Genomic DNA, 23,874 nt, shown 5'->3' on the forward strand with positions numbered 1-23,874 from the left:
TAATAATTTGGTTTTTTAGGATATTTGGCGAAGGTCAGCTACCAACTGTGTTGACTGCTTCGCAAGAACAGTTTCAGTTCTGGTTTCGGTACCGCGTTTACACTCGTTTGTACGATGTCTTCAAACATTTGTTGACAGCCGTACGGGAAAAAAGTTATATTCCCTCGCAACTTCACAAACTGGGATTTATTTGAACGATATGGCGGTCGTACACGGTCTTCCGTCACGTACGCATTGCGGCTTCCAATTCCGTGGCGGACCTTATAGCTTCGTTCAACTAAATTCTAGTTTATGTGGTGAAGTCGCGAGTGAATTTAACTTGGCAGCGAATAAATGTCGCGTATAATCGAATCCCGTGTTCCGCAAACTATTAAGGCTGGGGATGCAAAATACAGTTTGCTGCTCCAATGTACTGACGCTTTTCTGATTTTCTTTAAATGCTGCTCGGAGTCTTCCTATCATCTGAATTGGATAAAACACTGGGCATTTCGCAACTGGCCATTAGGACAGCTACAAATTTTGAATTACTAAAGCGATAGCAGTAACAATAAAGAGAAAAATTTTGTCAACAAATTAATTGCTGCGAAGAACGCGAGAAGTTCTGCACTGATTATAATATCATGACGATCAACTTCCTAATTAGAATATTTGTTAATAACTTCATGTGACATACTGCAATATATTTCGAACGCATGTTCATTTGCTAAAACTACAGAGCAAGCACTAGTTCCTAGCTTTACATTCCCGAAAAGTGCGGCCAGGTAAGTACGTGTACATTTGTTGATTGTTCGTAGTCTTTCCTGTCTCTTTTCTTTTTCTTCTTAGGAAGTTTTCTACTGTTTTAGTTTGAATTTTCACCATTTCACTGAAGCGCGCAATGTCGGTGTGAAGTTTTCAATAGTCAGCGTCTGTAGCTTGCACATCGTTACTATTCTTTCAACAGCTGCAGGATGGCGCAAAAGCTTCGTCGGATTAGTTGGCACAGATAAATGCCGTTGTGGTTCTCCGTGCTGCTTTCTTGGTCGATTGAGTACAATACTAGGTAATTTTCCGTAGCAAAAGTGCACAAAAAACAGGTATTCTTAGAAAAGTTTTATTACTTTGTTACCCCAAATAGATACTGCATCATTTTTCAGTTTCAATGTCTGATTAGCAGTTGGATTATGTACACACTATAGCTACGACACAGGTCACTAACGTTAAGTTCTTTCTTTGTAACTTGCACCTGTTAAATTAAGTGTCTCTTATGGGTTCAAATTAAGCGTGTATATATACGTAACAGTGTACAATAACTATACGTACGTCTCAAGGACTTTCAGACTGACTCAACCAATTGTCGTGAATTTTATTAGCAGACATGTAGGTAATTCTGTCGAAGTGTTTAGCTTAGTCTAAACGTCTCTGCACCATGGTCAGTTACACGAAGAAATAATTTCTCCAAAGGATATTAGAAGCAGTGTCCTGATCCTGATCGTAACTGAGTTTCGGAGGGATTTTAAGTCGTCCAGCAGAAGCGCAGCGTAAGCGTTTACTCACAAGCGCACCCTCGGTATCCGTGAATTACGAGCTCTTATGACTAATTAAGCTCCACGTACAAAGCTTGCATGCCGGCGCGCAGTCTACTTCCGTTAAGTCTGTTTCCAGCTGAACATGCAAAACCGGTTCGTATTCTCTGAAATTAAGATTACAAGATGCGCTTGAAGGTGGCAATGAGTTTATTTCCCGGAACTGCATGTCCTAATTGTTATGGGGTTGTCTTAGCCACGCTCTCCCAGCGGTTGCTGTGAAAGCGAGATTTCTAATGCTGTTCTTGCCTGCAGTGTATATGCTGCTAGTGTGAGCGCAAACGCCAGGGCATATCCGTCATGGCGTCGCAGTGGCTTTGGCGTAGCGCTACGAAGCCCGAGAGCACGGGATCAAACCCAGTCGCGGCGGCTGCATTTCGATTTTGGCAAAAATAATAATAATAATAATAAAGTCCGTGTGCTGTGCATTGTGCGCACGTTAAATAAACCGAGGTGGACAAAATTAATCCGGAGTCCCTCACTACGACGTGCCGTAGGATCCCATCGTGGTTTCGGCACCTAAAACCCCAGAACAGAATTTAAATAATTTTCAATGGGACAGCTGTGCAAATTGTGCGAGCCACAAATACTGTTCGGTCCGATAAGGCGCGTGTACTACGATACGCGCGTGCGCAGTCTGCACAGAAGGTTGTGCACATCATTATTCGCCGTCTTCGCTACACGCTTTCTTATGAGCTTTCTTACGTGTGTGTGTGTGTGTGTGTGTGTGTGTGTGTGTGTGTGTGTGTGTGTGTGTGTGTGTGTGTGTGTGTGTGTGTGTGTGTGTGTGTGTGTGTGTGTGTGTGTGCGTGCGTGCGTGCGTGCGTGTGTGTGTGTGTGTGTGTGTGTGTGTGTGTGTGTGTGTGTGTGTGTGTGTGTGTGTGAGAGAAATCACGTTAATGCCTCTAGCGAGTGTTATCTAACAGTGTCGAATTAAAAGCGTTGTCAAATAAACCGAATTCGACTGCAGCTCCTCTCGGCCGATTGCATTTACATCCGTCGGATTCCACGGGAAGAAAAAAAAAAATCGTGGTAAGGCGTTGCCAAGACAAGTGAAACGAAACAGACAAAGAAGGCCATCAGCCATCGCGCATCAGTCCTAACACGAACTGTTCCATGCCGCCGGGTTTCCACATCTGCCGGTTTTCACTCGACGCAGCCCAGCTGGGATGTCTGCTGCTCGAGTGCATTTGCACTACGCGCGTGGTGCTCCGGTCGTGCGGGTTCTTGTAGACGTAGCGTTTTATCTTGGGGCCAGCTCCTCCACCGCCTCCGCGGCTCCGCGAAGGCGAAGCGGCTGCCGGCCGGGAGTCGTAGCGCGAACCGTGGCCTCCTCCCTTCGGTCCGTAGCCGATGGCGTAGCCCGACCGTACCCACCGCTCCCTCTTCCCGAACCGTAGCTGTCGCCGTGTCGGAAGCCGTAGCCGCCGTCGCCGCCTCTGATGGGATAACTGCTACTGTAGCGCGACTCGTAGCCGCCGCCCCACGGCCTGCCTTTGTTGTTGTCGTCGTCGTAGTGTTTTTCGTAAGACGTGGCGTGGTTGGTGCTGTAGGTGCGCTCCGGATAAACTTTCTCGTAGGCGTACGCGTGTTGCGTGTTGTACGCCTTGGGTCCCGAGCCGTCGTGGTAGTAACTGCGAGAGAAATATATTGCACGGAAAATATACATTCACAAAAAGCAAAGCCATCTCTCTCTCTCTCTCTCTCTCTCTCTCTCTTTGTACGGATTACCACACGGAATATTATAGTTAAACATGAGTGCGTATAGGCCTTCTCCGTAAAGAGGTTGCATAAGTGGCCTCTTAAATTCTGTGATCTTTTTTCACATCCCTATAGACTATATTCGCGGGTCCCAGCCTAAGCAGTAACGGTTGAAGTGACTGTCGGAGCTTGCTACCAGCAGCCTGTGTGTATGAAACACCACATATGATAACACCTACGCGTGCATGCCCTCTCATTTCAACGTACTTCGCAGAGTATTACTTGTGACGTAGTGTTCTTCGCCTTTTATTTGCGCGTTTCAGAGAGAACATCCAGAACGCTGAAAGTGCACTGGACGGTCGCGCGACGAACGCGTACAGTCATCTGTTGGGCAACTTACACGAAGCAAAAGTAAAAGCCTTGCCTTGCACATATGCATCTCTTTCATTTACATTCCCTTGGTACCTGTCGCATGAGTGTATAGACTTAAGTCATATGTAATGGTACTGCAAAGGCTGAATTAAGCAGATTGGACAATGCGTCTTCTACAGGAGTACATACATGCGCAAAAGCTATATACTCCGCCTCCCCAACTCCATGCAGTGAATGCTAGGAATCGTGCCAGCCAATCTCCAACGAGATCACTAGCGCATCCAAAGAAGGGAGAGGGCTTGCCCCTCTACTACTGTACCTTCCTCCCCAACCGTCCTATGTACGAGAGCCAAGGGCGAATACTTGCGGACAATGAAGGATCCCTTCTTCTTCTGCTTCTCGTTGACTGACTATAGTTCTTAATTGTTGCACTACGTTATGACCTCCAAGATCTCGGAGGCCGTGAGTGCACAGAGTTGGTGAGGCGAGCATCTGACACAGCCCCGTCATGCAGCTTTATGTGCAGCTTAAAGCCGCGAGCATTTCTGTATGGAAACTTTTACAACAGACTAGTGTGCGTGTACACGTATACTGACCTCATGGCATCTGGAAAGCCGAAACCGCCCGAACCACCGTAATTTCCTAGGCCACTGTAGAGGTCAGTAGCCGAGGCGTGGTACCGTTCGCCGCTGGGGTTCGGGGAGGGCGGGCCGCCCTCGTGTGTCCGGTACAGTGTCTGTGACGATGCGCCAGCGTCGCGCCTTCCTTCGGCGCTGGCAGCCCGCGCTTTCACCGCATCGTGGGTCACGGCCTCCGTGAATTCGAAGCCCGACGGAAGCGCCGCCACTGTGTCCTGAAGTCTTGGTGCCTCGTAACCTTGATGTTGGGCTCCGGACACGTCGCCGATACCTCCTGGCTGGCTGTCCTCGTCGGTCAGTGACCTCACGATGGACTCTGCGTCTGCGGCCATAACGGCCAGGACCTGCGCGTGAAACATGACGGTTGCGTCCCATCTTACACGGAATAGCTGCATTTTATGAGGCTCTCTATTTCGCCCTGTCAGCGGCTCAACGCCTCCTGAGCTTTCTTGCGCTCCCTCGCCGCCTCATCTTGAGCCAACGAAGTTCGTTTCTCCTTTCCTAAACGGTTAATTTCTATAGCTTTACTGGGAATGCGGCTCCTTTTTCTCACAATTGGCAAACAACGTGCCCAGTGACAAATATGTTCTGTCCATAGACTGCAAAGCACTTTTTATAAACTTGCAATCACGTCTCTACAGCCGCGCTTAAGCTGCCTGTAAATGCGGCTTCACAAATCCCTTTCGCGTAAGGCGGCAAAGCTTACCACTGTTCATGGAAGAGCGTTCATTATGGACAATATAGGAGGGTAAACGTGGCCGTAAAATCATACGGTGTCTGAAATTAATTCGCATTTCTATATTTATAAAATATTTTAACAATATGGTTGCCTGCAAACACACTACAAGACAAAACAGTCATGAATATACATAACATTTTCTACTTGTCCCCTATATATGAAGTCGACGTTTTTTACACACTTAAAGGGAACCGCGTACCGTACTGTACACGTCATCAGGAAACCGTGGCGCTGTTTATACGTTTGTTTAAGGCACTCACAAGCTGCGCGCGAGCCTCACTCCTTTGTTGCCGAAAGCTGTCGTCCGTTAATTCTAATGCAGCGGTTGTAACTACACGACCGTTTCATTTCGCTATTGCTGTGAGAGGCATCCGGAGGCATCATATGCTATCACGTCATACCGGATCCCACGCGTTAATTATTATTATTATTTAATTATTATTATTACTCCCGTCTACACTCACCAAAAGCAACGTGCAGCTGCGCCATCGGCCTTTCCCGCGACGTCGTCTCCCGGTCATCCTCGTCGCGTACGTGTAGGCACCAGTTTCCGAGAAACCGCGCGACTTCTAAAGACGCGGGCGCGCGCGGTGGTGGCGTCGGGCTTAAGTAGGGCGCCTCGGTCTCGACGCCGTTAGCGACCTGGTCCGCCGGCAGGTGTCAGCCATTGACTGGTCCCTTCGCGCGCCACCTCACTATTTAACAACTCTAGACGAGTGCACGCGTGCGCGTCCGTGCCTGCGTGCGCGCGCTTTCGCTCGGCCGGGGAGACACGCAGTGCTGCTCGATACGGTTCATTCCACGGCGCCTCGTGCGGTTCCCCCGGGACACTCGATTTTTCTCTCCGGCCAAAGAAAGACCGCCGGTAGTTTGCGAACGCGCGCGCCAGCCGTATCGGCGCGGCTGTCAGGCGCGACCGGACCCTCCCCCATCCCCTCCCCCCTCCCACTTTTTCGGCGCGAGCATATTGAGGCCCACAGGGAAGCGGACGCAGTTTACACGCTCACTTCCCGTGGCGGAAGACCATTTCGCGAGCTCCGCATGTAAGCCGCGGCAAGTCTTCCTTTCCCTGAGGTTCTTCACTTGTTTCCTGCGGAAGGAAGTGGCACGCCACACGCACACACACACACACACACACACACACACACACACACACACACACACACACACACACACACACACACACACACACACACACACACACACACACACACACACACGTGGGAACCACGATCGCAGTCGGCAGCAATTCGACGGCAGTTTGAGTGGTTAGGTTGCCGCCTCGGTTTCTTGGTACCCATGCAATCAAAGTCAACTCGGAAGCGTAAAGTATTTCGCCCGATATAAAATTCGGATGCAAACGGAACTGCGAGGAAGTGGTTTATGCACGTCACCGCCATCAGCGCTTATGTCTGATCACCACCGTGGCGCGTCGAGAAAAAAGCACCAGTGGATCGAGTACGTGTGTTTCGAATACCCCGAGTTGGCACGAAAATTCAGCATGCAACATCGACGTGCCGACATACTGCATGATGTGACGCATTCATCACTGTGCTCAGGCTATTATTTTTAAAAAAAGATTGAAAAAAAGATTGACGATGCTGCATTCATCGCCTATAACGGGCGTATTCAAGCAGAAAAATAATTTTTCACTTTTCTAATATACATTTGGTAATAGAAACCGACTTAGAGAGCACTGGCATCATTGAGCTGTCTCCGGAAGATAAACCATAGAATTTAAACACCAAAACAGTTTAGAACAACTTAAATTAAATTATGGGGTTTCACGTACCAAAACCACGACCTGATTATGAGACAAGCCGTGATGGGGCGTTCTGGATTAATTTTTACCGCCTGGGATTTTTTAACGTTCACCCAATGCACGGTACATGAGCGTTTTTGCGTTTAGATTCCATCTGAATGCGACCGCAACTACCGGAATGGAACCGGCGATCTCGGGATCAGCAGCACAACTCCACCACAGTCACTGCACTTTATACTGATAAGGTATTCATTCCAAATCCTATTTTTTTTCTTTTTAATTTAGCGTAAAGAAGTTGATTGCGCTAAAGGAGAAAATAAAAGACATTACTATCATTTTTAAATTTCGCGCCTGTACGTCGGCGTGACGTCACGTATTTCAAAGCTATTGGGCCGTTTTGGCGCCGTAGAAGTTCTCGAAACTCTGTAAGTCCTGACTGTGATTTCTTTAGCAGACAGTATTTCGAATCGTGGCCGATAGAAAATTAAATATGCCCCAGCAGTCCTTTACGGCTACTAACACGGCGAAATGGTACGGAAAAGTTAATAGCCGCGTCATCACCCGTGTTTCGTTCTCGTGTTTCTTACGTAGTCCCTCCCCCCACCCACCCACCTCCCCTCTTCAAATATCATAAAATGAGGTGCGGCAACACCCTCCTAGAGTAAAGCGATAAAATTTGTCACGAATACTGCGAGCAAGATTACCTTCACCCGCCGTGGTTCCTTCGTGGCTATGGTGTTGGGATGCTAAGCACGAGGTCGCGGGATCGAATCCCGGCCGCGGCGGCCGCATTTCCATGGGTGCGAAATGCGAAAACACCCGTGAACTCAGATTTAGGTGCACGTTATGGGACCCTAGGTGGTCCAAATTATTGCGGAGTCCCCCACTACGGTGTTCCTCATAATCAGAACGCGGCTCTGGTACGTAAAACCTCATAATTTAATTAATTTCATATTACCTTCGTTCGGTAATTCGTCATCCTCCTATCCTCAATTAGCTTTTGTGTGCGGCTTCACCACCCACGTAAGTGGAGGCAGACGATCTCATATGCGCGACCTAATTACTGTAAAGAAAAAAAAAAGGTACAGCACTGTTCACCTGGTTATTCATTCCACTTAGATCATGGCTATGCATGCTTGTAGCGCTGATATTTAATTGGATGTGTAGTGTATTGCCGGGTGTCTCGTCGCTTCTCGTATGTTCTGTCGGAGTTCTGGCGCTCACCTGCGCGAGTGTATGCTCTGTTGCAGCCGCATCCCAGCGTTCGGCTCTGTCGCACCCCCTGGAAACTGCGCTCACAAAGGTCACAAGGGTCAGGAGGTTTTGTTGGCATTCCTGGATTTTCACACGTCGGAACGTGGACACGTGCAAGTTTCCGAGCGGAGAAACGGCACGGTTGCTTTCCGCAGCACAAAAGGGAACACCGTCTTGCAGGAGCGGGGCATATACGCAGCCTCAGTTCCGCTCGTCGCTCTACAAGGGGACATGTAACCGACAGGCCAGCGCCTTGTTATATTGGTGGCTCTGGCTAGAGTTACTCTATAGGCTCCCTTGAAGGAAGGGAGCCTGTACAATAACTCTAGCTTTGGCTTTCTTCGCGCAGCGCGCACGTCTCTGTCCAAAAAAAAAAAAAAAAAATGGCCAGGCTTAGCTTGGCCAGAGTCCTTCCATGTTTTTCATGGAAAAACATGGAAAAGAGAGAGAGAAAAGAGAGAGTCCTTCCATGTTTTTCATGAAAAAACATGGAAGGACTCTGGCTTGGCTAAGCCAAGAATGCGTTGCATATTGCGCGAGTTGGGGCCCAGCTTATCCTCCGGCTGTCGTGACGCCACGTCACGTGGTTGCGCTAAAGGTCAATGGTGGCTGCCCGGCCGCGCCCAAGGGCTGAACTGAGTGATTGCAATACGCAACGCATAAAAGAGGGATCGTCGGGGAGTCGCCGGCGAGGCAGAGGACAAGAGCGGCTGCTCTTCGAGACCGGTGCGATTTGGAACGAAGGGCCAGGAGCCGTCGTCGGTGGAGTCTATATCCAAGTTTTAATAAGGAATCCATTTACAACTTCACTGACGTCCGCTGCCCGGTAATTTCCTCAACACTACGTAACATACTTTTTTTTTTCGTGATAGTGACAGAAAAAAAAGTCATCAACAAAAAATTTCAGCGACACTACCGAAAGAGTGAGAAACACAAAACGAAAAAAAAAGAAAGAAAACACAGGAAAAATATATGTCTCTAAAATGGACATATCGTATTTACTCGGTAATATAGGTGGACCATGGATGTAGGTCGACCCTTATATATTGAACTCACCGAGAAATTAAAAAAAAAAAAGGAATCCAATATATCTCTTCCGACTTCCGATTCATATCTTTCTTTAGATAAACGTAAAAAAAAGTTGAGCGTGACACACTTGTTTACCGTGAGCTCGGCAACCAAAATTCGCTTACTCGATGCCACAATCAAGCTGCGCATCCTCGTCGGAACTACCAGAGAAGTCGTCCTCGGTGCTGTCGAGTACGTTGAATAAGCAGCGTTTCTTGATTAAGCCAATCTCAGTAATCTCCAGACTGTCTTTACGGAAGGCGCAATGAAGGAATTCTGTTCGCTACAGCTTTGTTCACAGGTATAGGACGATCGAAATTAATTGGTCCCGAATATGAGTCTATAGCGCGTTTCTCGGGTAACATTTCCAACCAAAAAAAAAATAATAATAATCACACCTATCTTCGAATAGATACGGTATATACTTTGTGCTGTTTTTAAAGCGAAGATTTCTAGGCGAACCCCCGAAATTCGCTCACCGTGGCTGCGGCTGTCTTGCCGAGTAACTCGCACGAGACAGCACTCGTATAACGAATCTATGCCAGGAATCTTTACCTGTTATAACAAATTGTACAAGGGTTTTTCTTTCTTTCCTTCTTTTTTTTTATCTGCACCAAATTTTAAGAAATTGCCTGTGGCAGACAGTACAATTATAACCCTTCAGCTCAATTACTTGATGAGGCGACCATTAACTTCTACGAGAAATGTAAATGCTTAATGAATTATTAATATAATTACACTAATTAACTTCTCAATTATTTACTTTACAGCGCATATATTTCAATTTACGAGTTGTGGCCAGTGAGGTCCCAAAGTTTATCGTGAACCTGGAACGAATTCTCAGGACTGCAGCAGTTTCGAGGCATTAATTTCTAATGTGTTCAACAAAAAATGCATCTTCGTTCCAGTTACTTTTGTGCGTCAATGCATAAAACAGCGTATACTTTAAAAACAATATACACAAGTGGAACAAGAGTGTATTTTGACCGCAAATTGACGGCGCGTATCTCGACACCAGTGCCATCATCAGAATTCGTTCCAAGTCGATATACCTTCCTAAATCACTAATTACGATTCGTAGATTTAAATATGTGCCGTAAGTTCTAAATGTTAATTAGTACAGTCATGTTATAATTTATTCAATTAAACGTTTTGATTTCTCGTAGAAGTAATTGCCGCCTCATCGAGTAATAAAAAAGCTCGGGAATTAGAATTCTGCTATCTGCAAGAGGCAATGTTTAAAAAATGTGGTGCTGCTGAAAAAAAAAAGAACGAAATGCAAAAACGCTCCTGTACCGTGCATGGGGTGAACGTTAAAGAACCCCAGGTGGTCAAAACTAACCCGAGTCCCCCCTTACAGGGTGCCTCATAATCATAGGGTGGTTCAAGTACATAAAATTCTAGATTTTTTTATTATTATTTACCAGACCCCATATAAAACGGTTCTTACCTTAACAGCAACGTGGAGGAAGTTTTGTAGTGAAAAGAACTCAAAATACACGGACGACCGTCTTGACGAGACAAGCGCTGTGTTATGACCCACGAAAGTTCCACGAAAAGAGAAAATGGTATGGGTGTTTGAGTTTATTGGTTTGTTTTTTTCTTATTCATTAATTTAATTGTTTGTTTGTTTGTTTGTTTGTTTATACCACAGGCTCCGATTCCGAACATTGCGCGGAGTGAGGGGGGCGGGGTGGAGAGGAGGTTACATAAATGTTCAGTTCATTTTGGTACACTAAAGAAAAAAACACTTAAAGAAAAAGCAACAACTAGAAAACAATAATTCCAGACTATAATTAGTTCACAGTGAAGTTGTAAACGCTACAAAATTCCTGTCTGTTGCCAATGCATGGCCGTCTACGGAGGGAATATGGTTACAGAAAACGGCTGAAACTCTTGTTTTATCGAAACTATCCCGAAACAAATGATATGACAATTGCCCGCTAAGACAACTCTAACATTACGCCGAGTTTCATCTACTTTTCACAATTACGTAGTTAACAGTGAAGTTGTAAATATTGTGGAATTCCCGTCTGCCATGCGACAGTACTTGCACACGTCACAACTTCATAAACGAATTGCGATAAATCACACATGCAGTCAAAAGATGTATTCGTTGTCTATGCCCTTCAGTAATAATAATAATAATAATAATAATAATAATAATAATAATAATAATAATAATACCTATATATACATAGATGCGTCGATTAAGGTAAAACACACCACAGCTTCGCTGCTCATCCTTCTTCACAGAGTGGAAGGGCTGATAAATTTCTTATACATAAATTTTTTATAGCGATTACCGAAGCGAAGTTAGAACGCAAGCGAGAGCTGGCGCGAAAAAGGAACGCGCGGATAGAGAGAGAGAGAGAGAATGTGATTGAGATGTGAATGTGATTCACAATCACAATATCTCTCTCGATCCGCGCGTTCCTTTTCCGCCAGTTCTCGCTGCGTTCAAAGTTCGTCTCCGTAATCGCCGTGAAGAAATTAATAGCACACGCTTCCGACAGCGAGAGCGAGGGCGACAGAGCGTCGTAGCGGTGCCATCACCCCTCACGCAAAACCTGGCCAAACCTGGCGCGGCAACAGCTGTTCCATTTAGTCCGCTCTGCTCCTGGAGGCGCGCACGCGACGTGGCGTCGCAGCCAATGGAAATTTAGGGGCCGTTTCGCAGCTACAGACACCGGTTTTTCAAGCGAAGCTTGTATTGGCTCGCAAGTTTCGGTGGCGGTCTGGTCACGCAAAATACCAATTGCTCCCAGAGCAGAGCAGCTGCGGGAAAGGGCGGTTTGATGAGTTGAAAGCTGCGCCGGCGCGTGAGTCATTAGCAAGGATTCCAGCTGCATAGGCGCGTGCTCACGCCACGCGCGGAACCAATCAGAGCCGTTTCACTTCCGCCGGGGAGGGAAAGGGCAGGAAAGGGTCTCGCGCTCGCTGCACCCGCTTCGTTTCCTTTCAGTTCAATCACGCATAATGGATGGGGTGCCCACGCGTTGTGCGTTCCTCCAAGGAACATGCAGCGTTCGACGAGCGGAGGCGAGAATTCGCCCGTGAAAGGGCTCGCTGTCGGCGCACCGATCCAGCCGTTAGAGCCGCCCGAGCCCAGGCAATCCGACAGCAACGAGAAGATTCCGGGCTGAGGGAGCGGGAGGCCGAAGCCACCCAGCACCTTTACCTGTGGGTTACTTAACCGTGACGAAAGTCAGGTGCACGCAGGACAAGCTTCGCTTAACCCATTTTCCGGTAGGAAAACGGTTGCTGGATTTTTTCGCTCAATGGGCCATTTGATGCTTTCGCATCAGAACAGACCATTCGATTCGGCGGTAACCCATGTCCTAAAAATGCTTTGCAGTTAAATAAAAAGACGGTTATAGTCGAGGCACTGAATCCTGAAATCGAGAGCAAGAAAGAGAGAGAACTGCCCGTTAGATTTCGTTTGACAATTAACAGGAAGAGCCACTTCTTCGAGCCTGCAAGTCGCAACATCCATCAGGATGACGAATATTTCGACATCCACATTTCAGTTTGTCGTATCAAAGAGAAGGTTGTACGATGAGCCAAAACGATTCGAGTACTCCAACCAGGAAATGATGCACGGCTAAGAAAAAAAAAATCATGTGGATCGCGCGCACTGTGGGAAATCAATGTAAGCGAAGCTTTCTGTGCTGTTTGCTAAATGATTGACGATAATTAGCGCTAATGTTTTCAGCGTTTAGTGCAATAAGAGAGTGGCGAGTTGGTTTTAAACGTTACTTTGCGTCTGCCCGCCCTGCGTCAGTTGTCCGCTTCACAATTTTGCACGGTGTTTATTTTTCAGAAATAGAAGAAACGCACCGCTCCGTGAACTTGAATTTATCCAGTTTGTCCGCAACCGCTGTGGTATCTAGCAGAAGTGGTTTCTTGCCTTCTTACTTTGCCTTTTCCTCCTTCCGCCCTCCCCCATTTATGGGTGCTGCGAGCTCCCTGCCTCCTCCCTACCATTCTACCCACCTACCCACTGGATTGTTGCACGTTAGTACAAATGTAAGCGCTGTGCCAAAAGGACTTCTTCTTGGGCAAGTTGGAGCTTACATTTCCTTGGTATACTTTGTGGCGCAAAATACATTGCTTGAAAAGGGACAGAAGGAAGGAAGACAGTGAAGCGCCAACTGTCTTTCTTCTGGCGCAAAATACATTGCTTGAAAAGGGACAGAAGAAAGGAAGACAGTGAAGCGCCAACTCTCTTTCTTTCTTCTGTCCCCTTTCAAGAAATGTATTTTGCGCCACAAAGTATACCTAGGAAATGTAAGCGCTGTAGTTTCTGAAAAGCTTTTGCAGGTTGTCACGCATAATTACAGCCGTCAGTATAGTATTGTGGCGACGGCCATGGAGCTTCAGAAGGTGGTGTAGCGACGCAATGGCAAGGTCCAAACGAAGTCCTCGCGTCATCTTTCCTTGGTGTCACGTTCCTGCCATCCGACGCGGCTTGCAAGACAGCGACAGCAGCAGCAGTGGCAAAGTCAAAGGAAGAGGCAAATAAAGCTATAGGGGCGCGCGAATATTCCAATAACAAATCGAATCTATTCGATTCGGCCTTCGAATCGAATAGTAATTATTCATAAATGTGAATATTTTTCGATTATTTCAAAACGTCAACTGCACCCAATTAAACATAAAATTGGAGCAGAAGTACGGTAAATTTTCACCCTCGCGGGCATATAAAACACGAGAACTTCCGTAGTGGAGTATAAGTCGCTTAAGTAGCCATACTTTACAGGCTATACAAACATCACTCATGCTCTCTGAAGAGACCTGTGCATGCGAAGAAACTGCTTGTTTGCTCCTAGTGCTCAGTTTATGCTTTTAATAAACAACGCTTCATAATGCACCATGTAATGACGGAAGCTTGCTAACTTTAAGAATGCCAGCATGTGAACATTGTGATAACGGCCTGTTCATTAGCCAAAAATTATTCGATATTCAGTCTCAAAAACCACTCTTCTCACAGCCCTGCAGTCAACTGTCAAGGTCAGCCACCGTAAAACCACGCACGCAGAAAAGTATATCCCTCAGGAGGCGAAACAAACGCGTGCTGAAGCATCGGTTCCGTCCCCCTTCAGAACCCCTCCCCTCCTCCTCTAAACTCCCACGTACGGCCACCGGTACGGCACCTAAAACGAGCAAAACGACGGGCCAGCAACGAAACTCACCGCGCACACTTTCGCGAATCGCCCTTTCCCCGCCGCGAACACAAAAGAGCTTTTACACTCCTCGGACCACCACCCACCCTTCACCGAGGGCCGGTCGAACTACGTTCGCGCACTCTCGCCCACCCTCGGACCGTCGCCGCCGCTTCGCTGGCACCGCCGGCGTCCCCTACGGCATGACGTCCATGGAGACACAGGCAAGTTTCCCCTTTTTTTAAAGAAAGAAAATACGAACTTCGTGCAATGTATTCGCCCTCATAGGTAAGATGGCTAGTGGAACTACGATAATGTGCACAGTACGTCTCATCGTAAGGTTGAGCAACCTGCACATTTCAAATGTTTTTGGGCGAGATGCGCTAAACCTGCCGGAGCCACCACCATCGCTACGCTCCGTTTGACAAACGGGCGCCTGGGTGTGTTTGTGCCGGAATCGAAGCCATGTTAATGCACCGCTTTTCCACGCGCGAAGTTATACGGAATGAGAGTTTTATCAGCCCCCTTTTTTGAGTGCCGATGTTTGGAGCTTAAGGTCCCATCGCATGCCATAGGAGAGCGTGCAGTGCCTGAATAGAAATTAAGGGAGAGAATGACTGGAGAAGCGCCCTCCCACCAGCCCCGCTGGCCCCGCCGCAACCACCGCTCAAATCGCGTACGTCGGTGGCCTGTGAACCGTGTTTTAAGGTGTGCTCATCGAGTTGACGAAGTAACCCGGCCACACAACTGCTGCTTGCATGGCTACTGTCAATTCGTCAAACTCGCGTACGCGATAAATTCTAGATAGCACAACTCGAAGCTGACTTTTGGCGCCAAAGAAGACGACTTGGGATACGCCGATTGTAGCAGTATGTGAAATGCTCTTCAGCGTTGTCTACCAGCAAGTCAAAATAACATGCAATGTCGTGCCCTTCCGTTTTGGTAATTCATCGTTAACGCGCGGAAGCATGAAGCAAGCCCTTCCGCTAGATATATGCCCATTTCTGCAATGTACGCTTTGATGTGGTCGTTATTCATGACAAAGGACAGCAGCTGAAATGACCAAAAATTAACTCAACTTTGCGTGCGTCATCATACCAAACGACGGTGCTTACGCCAGTGTCATAACGGTTGGTTGCCTATCGCGGAGATAGAAAGGTTACATTGCGGTTGGCATGACGCGGGGGGAAGACTTGCTGACGCCAAGCAAGGCCACATTTCTCCGTTTCGTCGTCGGTGGCGCTTCCGCGTAAAAAAATAGTTTCAGGTGCAGCGCCTCTGTTGCGTAGTGTCGGGTGTTTAGTTGTTCAACGACAGCATTGCAGACGATGCGTAACTCTCCCGAGGAATATATGAATCGTCTTGTGTATCGAACTGGCCGCTTTGATTGAGGTATTAACGTCATTCGGCGCGGAGTAGCACGACAACAAATGCTCGCCTCCTTGACGCCAAATTGTTGATGTGTTGTGACTGGTATTAACAGTTATTCGGACATTGTGACCCCCATTCGTTGTCTTTCAACTCTTTCTGAATGGAATTAACGCTATAAGATCACCTGTTTACGTCGGCTGTTCTTGTTATGTTTTCAGGTGGGTCTCATTTGTTACTTGCCTTGGCTTGAAAATAGGCTTATTTTCGTAACGTGTTAGGAGAAATGGTCAATTACTTATGTTGCTGCAATGCAACTTCGACACGACGTAGATCGTCGTCATCTGCGGTTCGTTTTCTCGCTGAAGGCGTTCGTCTCTGAGCGTTTGGCTGCTTGTCGTTTGAAAGAGTGACTTAACTGGCCCGTTTACACGTAACGACGGGGAAGAACGAACTGATTGGTTCCGTCGCCACTCTCTAAAATTGCTTCCCCGTCGACAAACTGGCTTTGTCCAGCTGTTAACGGTTTTCGCGACTTGTTTTTCTGAAAGTGGCATCCTGCAATGGGCGCGTTTGAAACTGTTCGAATTCTCTAGCGTCCTTCAAGTTGCCGATGAACCGTGCGGTAATCTGTTCCCGTAACGCTCGCCGTACGGACGCACGGTACCTTTGCCGCGCTATGTTTAGCCAGCCTAGAGCGAACCGAGCCCTCATTTGCCATCATGAGTCACAACTCGCGGGAAATTCCCCGCAAGCGTTCGATGATGAGTGTTGCGCAACCTCTCCCCAGTATCGACCTCTGTAAAGAACGGAATACGACGGCGTTCTTGCGATCCTCGAATGCAGCTGTTACGCGACGGCATGTAACGTGTTTCTTGGCTCGTGAGGAATACCTTGCCTCATAACTCGGTCATGCTGTATGTAGTCATCGGCAGTTTGCTTTTGCCATAAGTTCACTTTCGTGTCAGGATCACGTGTGCGCGCTTTAAACGCCTTTCTCGTGAGGAGGGGGGGGGGGAGCGTTTGACCTGCCTGCCGAGTATACGTGCGCCAACACACTTAACACCGTGGAGGCTGAGAACTTCAAAGAGTATTCATTGGCCATGTGCTAGCGCCAAATGTTGGAGTGTTGTGCTGCATTTTATCACCAGTAGAAGCGCATATCTGCGAGTCGACACACTGCTGCATCGCTGTTATTAGCAATGGTTTAAGCATTATTTCGTGTGGTAGGTAGCTGCATCTGGAAGATTCTTCTTGTGCTTTCCGTGCAGCCTATGTTATATGTACTTTCTTTCGGGGCGGCGCAGGACTGGAAATGAACAGTGCACCTCTTTGCTATTGCAAAGAAAAATGTCTTGTTGGCCTGAATGCCAGCTGTGAAATAAGTCATTTTCTTTATTCTGGTTTGCCTACCATGAGAAGGTTTGTTTACATTTTCCAGTTATAAATCATTTAACACATTATTGTGTTCGAGCCACAATACCTATTCACCATAATTGTACACTGTGAGCTTTCTATTGTGAAATTTTACTTTGTTTAGTATTGCTGCTTTGTATTTCAGGTTCTGTCAAGCAAATGTTGTTATGTTACTATTATAATCCTCACTCTATCTGGCCTTTGCTACAAATATGCGTTCTTGAATAAATTATACTGTATGGTACCGTTATGTTGCAATGAAAAGTGCAAGCAAATTTTATTCTAAGTTAAGAATTTTGAACTGAAGACTTCACTTTGTTACATCACAGCACAGAACAAGAAAACCTGTTTATGTATGAAGTGGTAACTACCACAGCCAACTATTCTAGTTCCTGTGGCTATTTCAAGAAATGCAGTGTAGTACGCACAAAACAAAAATGCCTAACATGAAAGCGAAAATTTTTGTGGGGCAGTGCTTGCATGGACTCTTTATCGGTATACGGTTTGATGTTGCTGGTCATGAGGTTGCATTGAAGGCAGAAACATGTTTTCATAATCTGTATATATGTAACATAAGCCTGTTAAAGAATGAGGGGGGGGGGGGGAGAGACCTAAACTTACCAGATAACTGGCAAGGCTTAAGAGAGAAACCTTTAGCTTGGCTCCAAATATATACATATCCAAATGCATTTAAGCTATATAAATGCTCCCCCTATGTAACTGTCAAACAGGTTGAAGGTAATTGCATTAGCAGGAGAAAGTTAAAATCTGTCAGTGAGTAAAATTTTTATATATGCGTTGACGGTTTCCTAAAATTTACTAAATAGACTAAGAAAGTATTTAATGTCTGTAGACAGTGTTGCCGTGAAGATATGAACGAAATATCATTCTACAGCACACAGCAGGAAACCTGCAACCTCACTTAATGGATCGCTTGCTCTCGTGACTTGTGAGGCCCCCACTTTTTTCCACCCTTTGCGACGTCAGTGATGACATTATAGTCAGCCCACAGACACCAGTCAGTGGCAATCAGTTATGATCATGCGCCCCCTTCCAGGTATTCTGAGAAATGAGAAAGTGGCAGTTGTTGATGCATCCCGCCCATCCTGTCACAACTTTGTCGAATGCCAACCTCGAAGAGTTACCATAAGTGCTCTGCAGAAACAAAAAAAGAAAAGGAGCGATAAGCACGGCACTGCTAGAGGCACCACTTTAGCAGAGAGAGAACGATAAGTGGAGGGGGAATAGGAGAAGTGAACATAGCATTGTTTATATCTTCTGTAATGGAGGGTTTAGGACCAGCATTTTTCTTCGGCACTGTCAGCTCTACACTCCATTCATATTAGGTCTCCTTAAATTTCTCTGGAAATACATTCCTTGAAAGGCATCACACTCGTTCTGGCATGTTGCTCGGGCTTCAAGAAAAACCTACCTGTTGATGTAGCGTCGCAGCATAGGGCATTTGTGATAGGTAAATGTAGTTCTGAACTGCATGCTAACAATGATTTGTTTTGGCGTAACCCTTCCCATGTAGAATCATCCAAGCACAATGTCATCTTCATTGGCTGAAGCCAATCATCAGTCAAGTCAGTTTATCATTTGTCATGAAGTGATAGGGCAAAACAGACACACTAGCGCCATTAGGTCACCTGAATAATTGGAACCTTGTTCTCTCAATTTAGAGGTTGGTGATCTGAAAACTAAATTACTTGCTGCTCTGAGCAGAAACAGACCTGCTTTTGGCATCATATGATCTGATATTTATTTATTTATTTTTTATTTATTTACAAATACTGCAGCCCAGAAGGGCTATTGCAGGAGTGGGTGAACACAAATGCGAGAAAAAAAAAATCATTATACAAAGGAAGCATACGTGAGTAACATGACTAAGGGGAGCATTCAATGGCATCCCCAAATTCTCTATGTGGTAAACAACGGATGGAACCAGGCAGGTCATTCCAGAGTTCAATTGTCCGAGGAAAAAAACTATATTTAAAAGTGTTGGTTCGAGCAAAAAAGACGGATAAGTTTAAGTCATTGCTGTTTCTCGTGATTAGGGGCTTTGCACGGGCCAGATATGTGTTAGGGGAAGCATAATGTGGAGAGTAAAATAGAGAGTGTAGAAGTTTCAGAGAATTAATGTGACGACGGTGGGAAAGAGGGGTTAAACCAAGCATATTCAGATGAGATGACGGTGAAAACATTCTATCATATCGGCGGTATATGAAACGAACCGCCTTTTTCTGAACAGATTCAATTTTGTGGATGTCCGAAATTTTGTAAGGGTTCCATATGGTTGACGCATATTCAAGAATAGGTCTTACAAGTGTTTTGTATGTGATGAGTTTAGTTTCTTTGGGGGCAGCACGTAGAGTTCGGGTTAGATAACCAAGTTTTTTTAGTCCTTTGTTGCAAGTTGTTAGAATATGTTCTGACCAGGATAATCTTGGAGTGAAAAGGAGGCCTAAATACTTATATTCATATGCGCGCTGCAGAAAAGTTGATTTATAGGAGTAGTTGAAATATGAGCAATTAGCATGCTTGTGAAAGGACATGGCGACTGTTTTCTTGAAGTTAATGTTCATTTGCCAGAGTTTGCACCATTCACAAAAACTTATAAAAGATTGATTCAGAGTGTTATGATCGTTAGGTGAGGAAATGACATTGTAGAGAACGCAGTCGTCAGCGTAAAGCCGAATTTTTACTGAAACAGAGCTTGGAATGTCGTTAATGTAAAGCAAAAAAAGCAATGGCCCTAAAATAGAACCTTGGGGCACACCGGAAGATACTGATGCGTCAGGAGAGTTGAATGAATTAAAAGAAACATACTGTGAACGATCATAAAGAAAACTACGGATCCAGTCAACGAGAAGAGGGTTATTAAGGATAGAGCTTAGTTTATGTAATAGTTTAGGATGTGGTACAGTATCAAATGCTTTGGAGAAATCAATGAAGAGTGCATCTAATTGATGACCTAAATCAAGAGCAGAAGCGATGTCATATGTAAATTCAGTTAATTGAGTCACTGTGCTAAAACCACTACGAAATCCATGCTGAGCGCTGCATAAAATATTATTAGACTCGAGAAAAGTGATAATGTGTTTATAAATTATGTGTTCAAGGAGTTTGCATGCATGAGATGTTAACGAAATGGGTCTATAATTTAGTAGAGATTGTTTCTGCCCAGATTTGAACAATGGAATGACTCTAGCCCATTTCCATGAACAAGGAACTGTACAAGTGGATACAGATTTCTCAAAAATCATGGTGAGGTATTGACACGTCCAGAGCGCATAACGATGAAGGAACACATTGTTGACATTGTCTGGACTGCAGCCTTTTTTGGTGTCAAGATTTAAAATAAGGTTCAGGACTCCTTGTTTACATATTGTAACATTGTTAATTGCACGGGACATGTTAGTTGTCGTGGAGTAGGGAGGAATTACGCCATTGTCCTGTGTGAATACAGACTGAAAATATTCATTGAATGCTTTAGCAATAGGTCCAGGATCGCTTACTTCGAAATCATCTAATAGAAATGTCTGGGTGGTGTTCTTTATTGGCGAAATTGAGCTCCAAAATTTTCGTGGGTTATTTTTAACTAAGTTAGGTAGAGTGAACTGATAATAAAAGTTCTTAGCTGCGTCCATTTTTTGACGGAGTTCTTCCTTCATAAAGCGGAACTGGACATTTGTTTCGGCATTCATGTGGCGCTTCCGACGTGCTCTGGCTACTCGACGCTTCAAATGCGGTATTTCCGTTGTCATCCAAGGAAGATCTAGATTTTTCTTTTTTGTTTTCAATGGCACATAGCGCTCTATGCAAGTATGGACAATGTTTTCAAAATGGGATACTATAGCATTGATATCACTGGTAGTGCATAACTGGGAGAATCTGTCGAATGAAATGCTTAATGTATCAAGTATGGACGTATCATCTGCATGATTATAATCGTAAAAACTGGTATATTCATAGTGGCGCCTTGAAACTGAAAAATTAATAGTAGAAATAACAGCTTTGTGATCGGAAATACCGTCCGTAATCTCACACTCAAAGCCACTCGTAAAGAGCGGTGCACTTAGGAAAATCAAATCTAGTATGGAGGACTCTCTAGTAGGGTTAGATACAATTTGTTTCAATCCAAGGGATAGTGTAAATTCAAGCAACTCTCTAGAAAGAGGGACGTTATCACCAGTTATCGATAATGAAGCCCACGAAACGTTAGGTACATTGAAGTCCCCCATGCAGATTAAATTTGAGGAGCCAAAACCGTGCTCTTGGATGAACGCGTTAAGGATCATTATTTCATTTGAGGTATGTCTGGGAGGACGATAAAACACACCAATGATTACATTTGTTTTACCAATGTGCACCTTACACCAGACCGTCTCGATTTCAAGTGGGGATTGTAGTACAGAAAACTGTAGATCAGAGCGCAAAAACAAGGCAACGCCTCCGCCTCTGCCCGCATTCCTGTCTACTCTTATGACGTTATATCCTGGGGGAGTTACCTCGCAGTCAAGGATGTCGCTATGCAACCAGGTCTCAGTAACACCGATAACATGTGGGGAATGTGATGCCACCAAAGAGGAAAAGCTTGAATATTTGTTAGATAGGCTTCTTGCATTAAGATTTAATATACAAAGTTTATCGTACTTGTCATTGTTAAGTCAAGGATTGTTCCCCTGGGAGAGCGGTAAATGATGGTGAGTGGTGCGGTCAGGAGCTTTTACAAGAGAGTTGGAAACAACATCCCAATTGTAGAGCTGATTATCAACAAACGCATGGTCGTACCTGAGGTGTACCACTGAACCATTGTTACGGAATTCTGCTGTAGCGTCCCATAGTTTTTTACGGATGGATCGTACGTTTGAAGAAAAATCTTCAGATAATCTTTTATCTGAAGACCCTTTTAGCTTATAGCCGTTCTTTAGAGCACTAATCTTTTCGCGAAAATCTAGGAGCTTCATAATGATGGGGCGAGGTCTCCCACCTCTAGGTCTGCCAAGCCTATGCAATCGCTCGATTTGAGGAAAATCAAGCTTTAGTACGTCAGTAAAAAAGTTCTTAACTTGCGATTGCAGCGATTCATTAGTGTCATGCTCAGATTCTGTCAGACCATAAAGAATAAGGTTGTTGCGACGCGAGCGATTTTCCAAATCATCGTTTTGGGAAGAAAGTGTGTTAATAGTGGATGACATTTTCTGAATTTGGCTCTGTAGGTTATCGTAGTGGGCTGTGCTAACCGTGGGCGCCTGCTGCTCAAGATCAACTATGCGTTTTTCAATTGCCTCAAATCGAGCGTCGATAGATTTTCGCATGTCGGCTATATCTTTTGTTATCTTATTTTGCCCTGCAAGAAGCTGAGCGAACATTTCGGATATCATAGAGCCAGTCTCATCTGTTTGAGTGGAGGAGCGTTTTGTAGGGCCCGGGTTTGTTTCAATATCGCCACTCAGTAGGAGGCTGCTCATACAGTAAACAAGATCAGCACATACAGAAATATATGCAGAAAGACGTTCGTGTGGGCAAGGCATCAGCAATAAGAAGCGGTTGTCAGATCGAATACAATAAGCGTCCTTAAGGTAACATACCTGCACGAAGAAGAGACAACGTTTGAACATCTGGCCTGTATTGCTGCTGCCTTGCCCACTGAAGCGGTGAAGCTGCGGTGTGGCTTTTATACTGAACGGAGCCGGCGTCGTGACTCGCATTAGTGCACCATCCAGGCTGACGTCACCGATGGCAGAGGTCAGTATCTTGTCGAATCCAGCGGTGAAGAGACCATGACTATCTTCCAGGGCGGAGATAGGGCAGTCATCGCGCGCATGCGGGAACATCAGGGCGTGATGACATGCGAGCGGTGATGCATCCAGGAAGGCCTTCGTAGTACACTCCGGGAAAGCAGCCAAGCCGGTGAAAAGCTGCACGAAGAAGAGACAACGTTTGAACATCTGGCCTGTATTGCTGCTGCCTTGCCCACTCTAGAGGCCTGCATATGCTGTAGCTCTAGAGGCCTGCAGAAGTTGTTACCTCAGAAGTATCCAAAGCCTGTGAGGTATGCGTGGCTGTGATGACCACGGGAAGCAGGACCTAGAGGCGGACTATTTTGAGCACCAATGGTATGGCAGGCAGCTGGATCATTCCTGCCATGGCCATTATCAAATAAGTTTTTGCTTTTCAGTTGGCACTGAAAATTGCTGCCTTTGTTGAAGCAAGATTACTTCACAAGGGTTCATTGCCTGGTTGGGAAAAAGAAGAAGAACAAGGAAACTCGTTGTAATTGCTCATTGAAATATTAGCTATACCACGATGTTTGATTTTGTGGGCAGACTTTGTCATCTGAAATTCGTTAGCAAGGTTCACACCCACATTTTATTGTTGAATATTGTAGTGTTGGGGGCAGGCTCACTGGAGGAGGCATCCCACATGTGTGAAAGGGCAGTAGTCATTTGTCGTCTATCACGTTTCATGGTTTCACTATATCTACTTGCTTTCATATTGGAAGCGGGGGCGGGGAAGAGGGGGAGATATCACAATTCCCCTGCTTCAGCGTACCCCATCAATATAAAGGTGTTCACAGAGTATGCCTGCTAACTCCTCAGAATTTTTCTGAGGACTTAGTAATTTTTCAGATCAAGTTTACGAATTCGAGCTCGTTCATTGATTTTATAAATGTTTTATTACAATTTATGAAAAGTACATTCTGATTGCAAAAAAAAGTTGCTCAGTGGTCTCCAACCATACCACGGATAATCTTCTGATGGATGAAGGAAAGCAGTAGAGTACTTGCTTTGAACAAGTTTATTTGGAGAAGTTCCTGAAG

The 23,874-nt window shown here is 45.6% G+C and overlaps 2 protein-coding genes and 1 long non-coding RNA gene across 8 annotated transcripts in view; 2 read left to right on the forward strand and 1 right to left on the reverse strand.

The window, feature by feature from the left end:
* Positions 1 to 1,126: 1,126 nt before the first annotated feature.
* LOC135898076 (uncharacterized) lies at positions 1,127 to 15,434 on the reverse strand. The gene is made up of 3 exons (XM_065426819.2): positions 15,344 to 15,434; positions 4,235 to 4,620; positions 1,127 to 3,199 (listed from the first exon to the last, which is right to left on the reverse strand). The coding sequence occupies exons 2-3, from the start codon at positions 4,606 to 4,608 to the stop codon at positions 2,809 to 2,811; spliced, it is 765 nt and encodes a 254-aa protein (XP_065282891.1). The 5' UTR covers positions 4,609 to 4,620; positions 15,344 to 15,434; the 3' UTR covers positions 1,127 to 2,808.
* Mad (Mothers against dpp) overlaps positions 14,352 to 23,874 on the forward strand; it is a 32,951-nt gene continuing 23,428 nt past the window's right edge. For 2 of the 6 annotated variants that reach the window (XM_065426880.1, XM_065426881.1), the window contains exon 1: positions 15,896 to 15,981. In XM_065426880.1, coding sequence (XP_065282952.1) covers positions 15,919 to 15,981 — 63 coding nt within the window. In that variant the 5' untranslated portion in view covers positions 15,896 to 15,918. Of the gene's footprint in view, positions 14,489 to 14,957; positions 15,134 to 15,517; positions 15,854 to 15,895; positions 15,982 to 23,874 lie in introns of those variants that run through there. The other 4 variants (XM_065426882.2, XM_065426885.1, XM_065426884.2 and 1 more) reach the window with 4 other exon arrangements.
* On the forward strand, positions 16,006 to 20,722 carry LOC135898134 (uncharacterized). The gene is made up of 3 exons (XR_010563271.2): positions 16,006 to 16,858; positions 16,940 to 17,054; positions 20,236 to 20,722. It is a non-coding gene; the product is annotated as an uncharacterized lncRNA (long non-coding RNA).

Source organism: Dermacentor albipictus, chromosome 3 (genome assembly GCF_038994185.2).
Source record: "Dermacentor albipictus isolate Rhodes 1998 colony chromosome 3, USDA_Dalb.pri_finalv2, whole genome shotgun sequence".
In the NCBI taxonomy this organism is placed as follows: domain Eukaryota; kingdom Metazoa; phylum Arthropoda; class Arachnida; order Ixodida; family Ixodidae; genus Dermacentor; species Dermacentor albipictus.

What these genes read in the sequence shown, in the direction of transcription:
- LOC135898076 (XM_065426819.2), bottom strand. Translation starts at nt 4,608, where the DNA reads ATGGCCGCAGACGCAGAGTCCATCGTGAGGTCACTGACCGACGAGGAC. An exon ending in GGCTTTCCAGATGCCATGAG is followed by an intron (nt 3,200 to 4,234) that starts GTCAGTATACGT and finishes TTTCTCTCGCAG; the next exon opens with TTACTACCACGACGGCTCGG.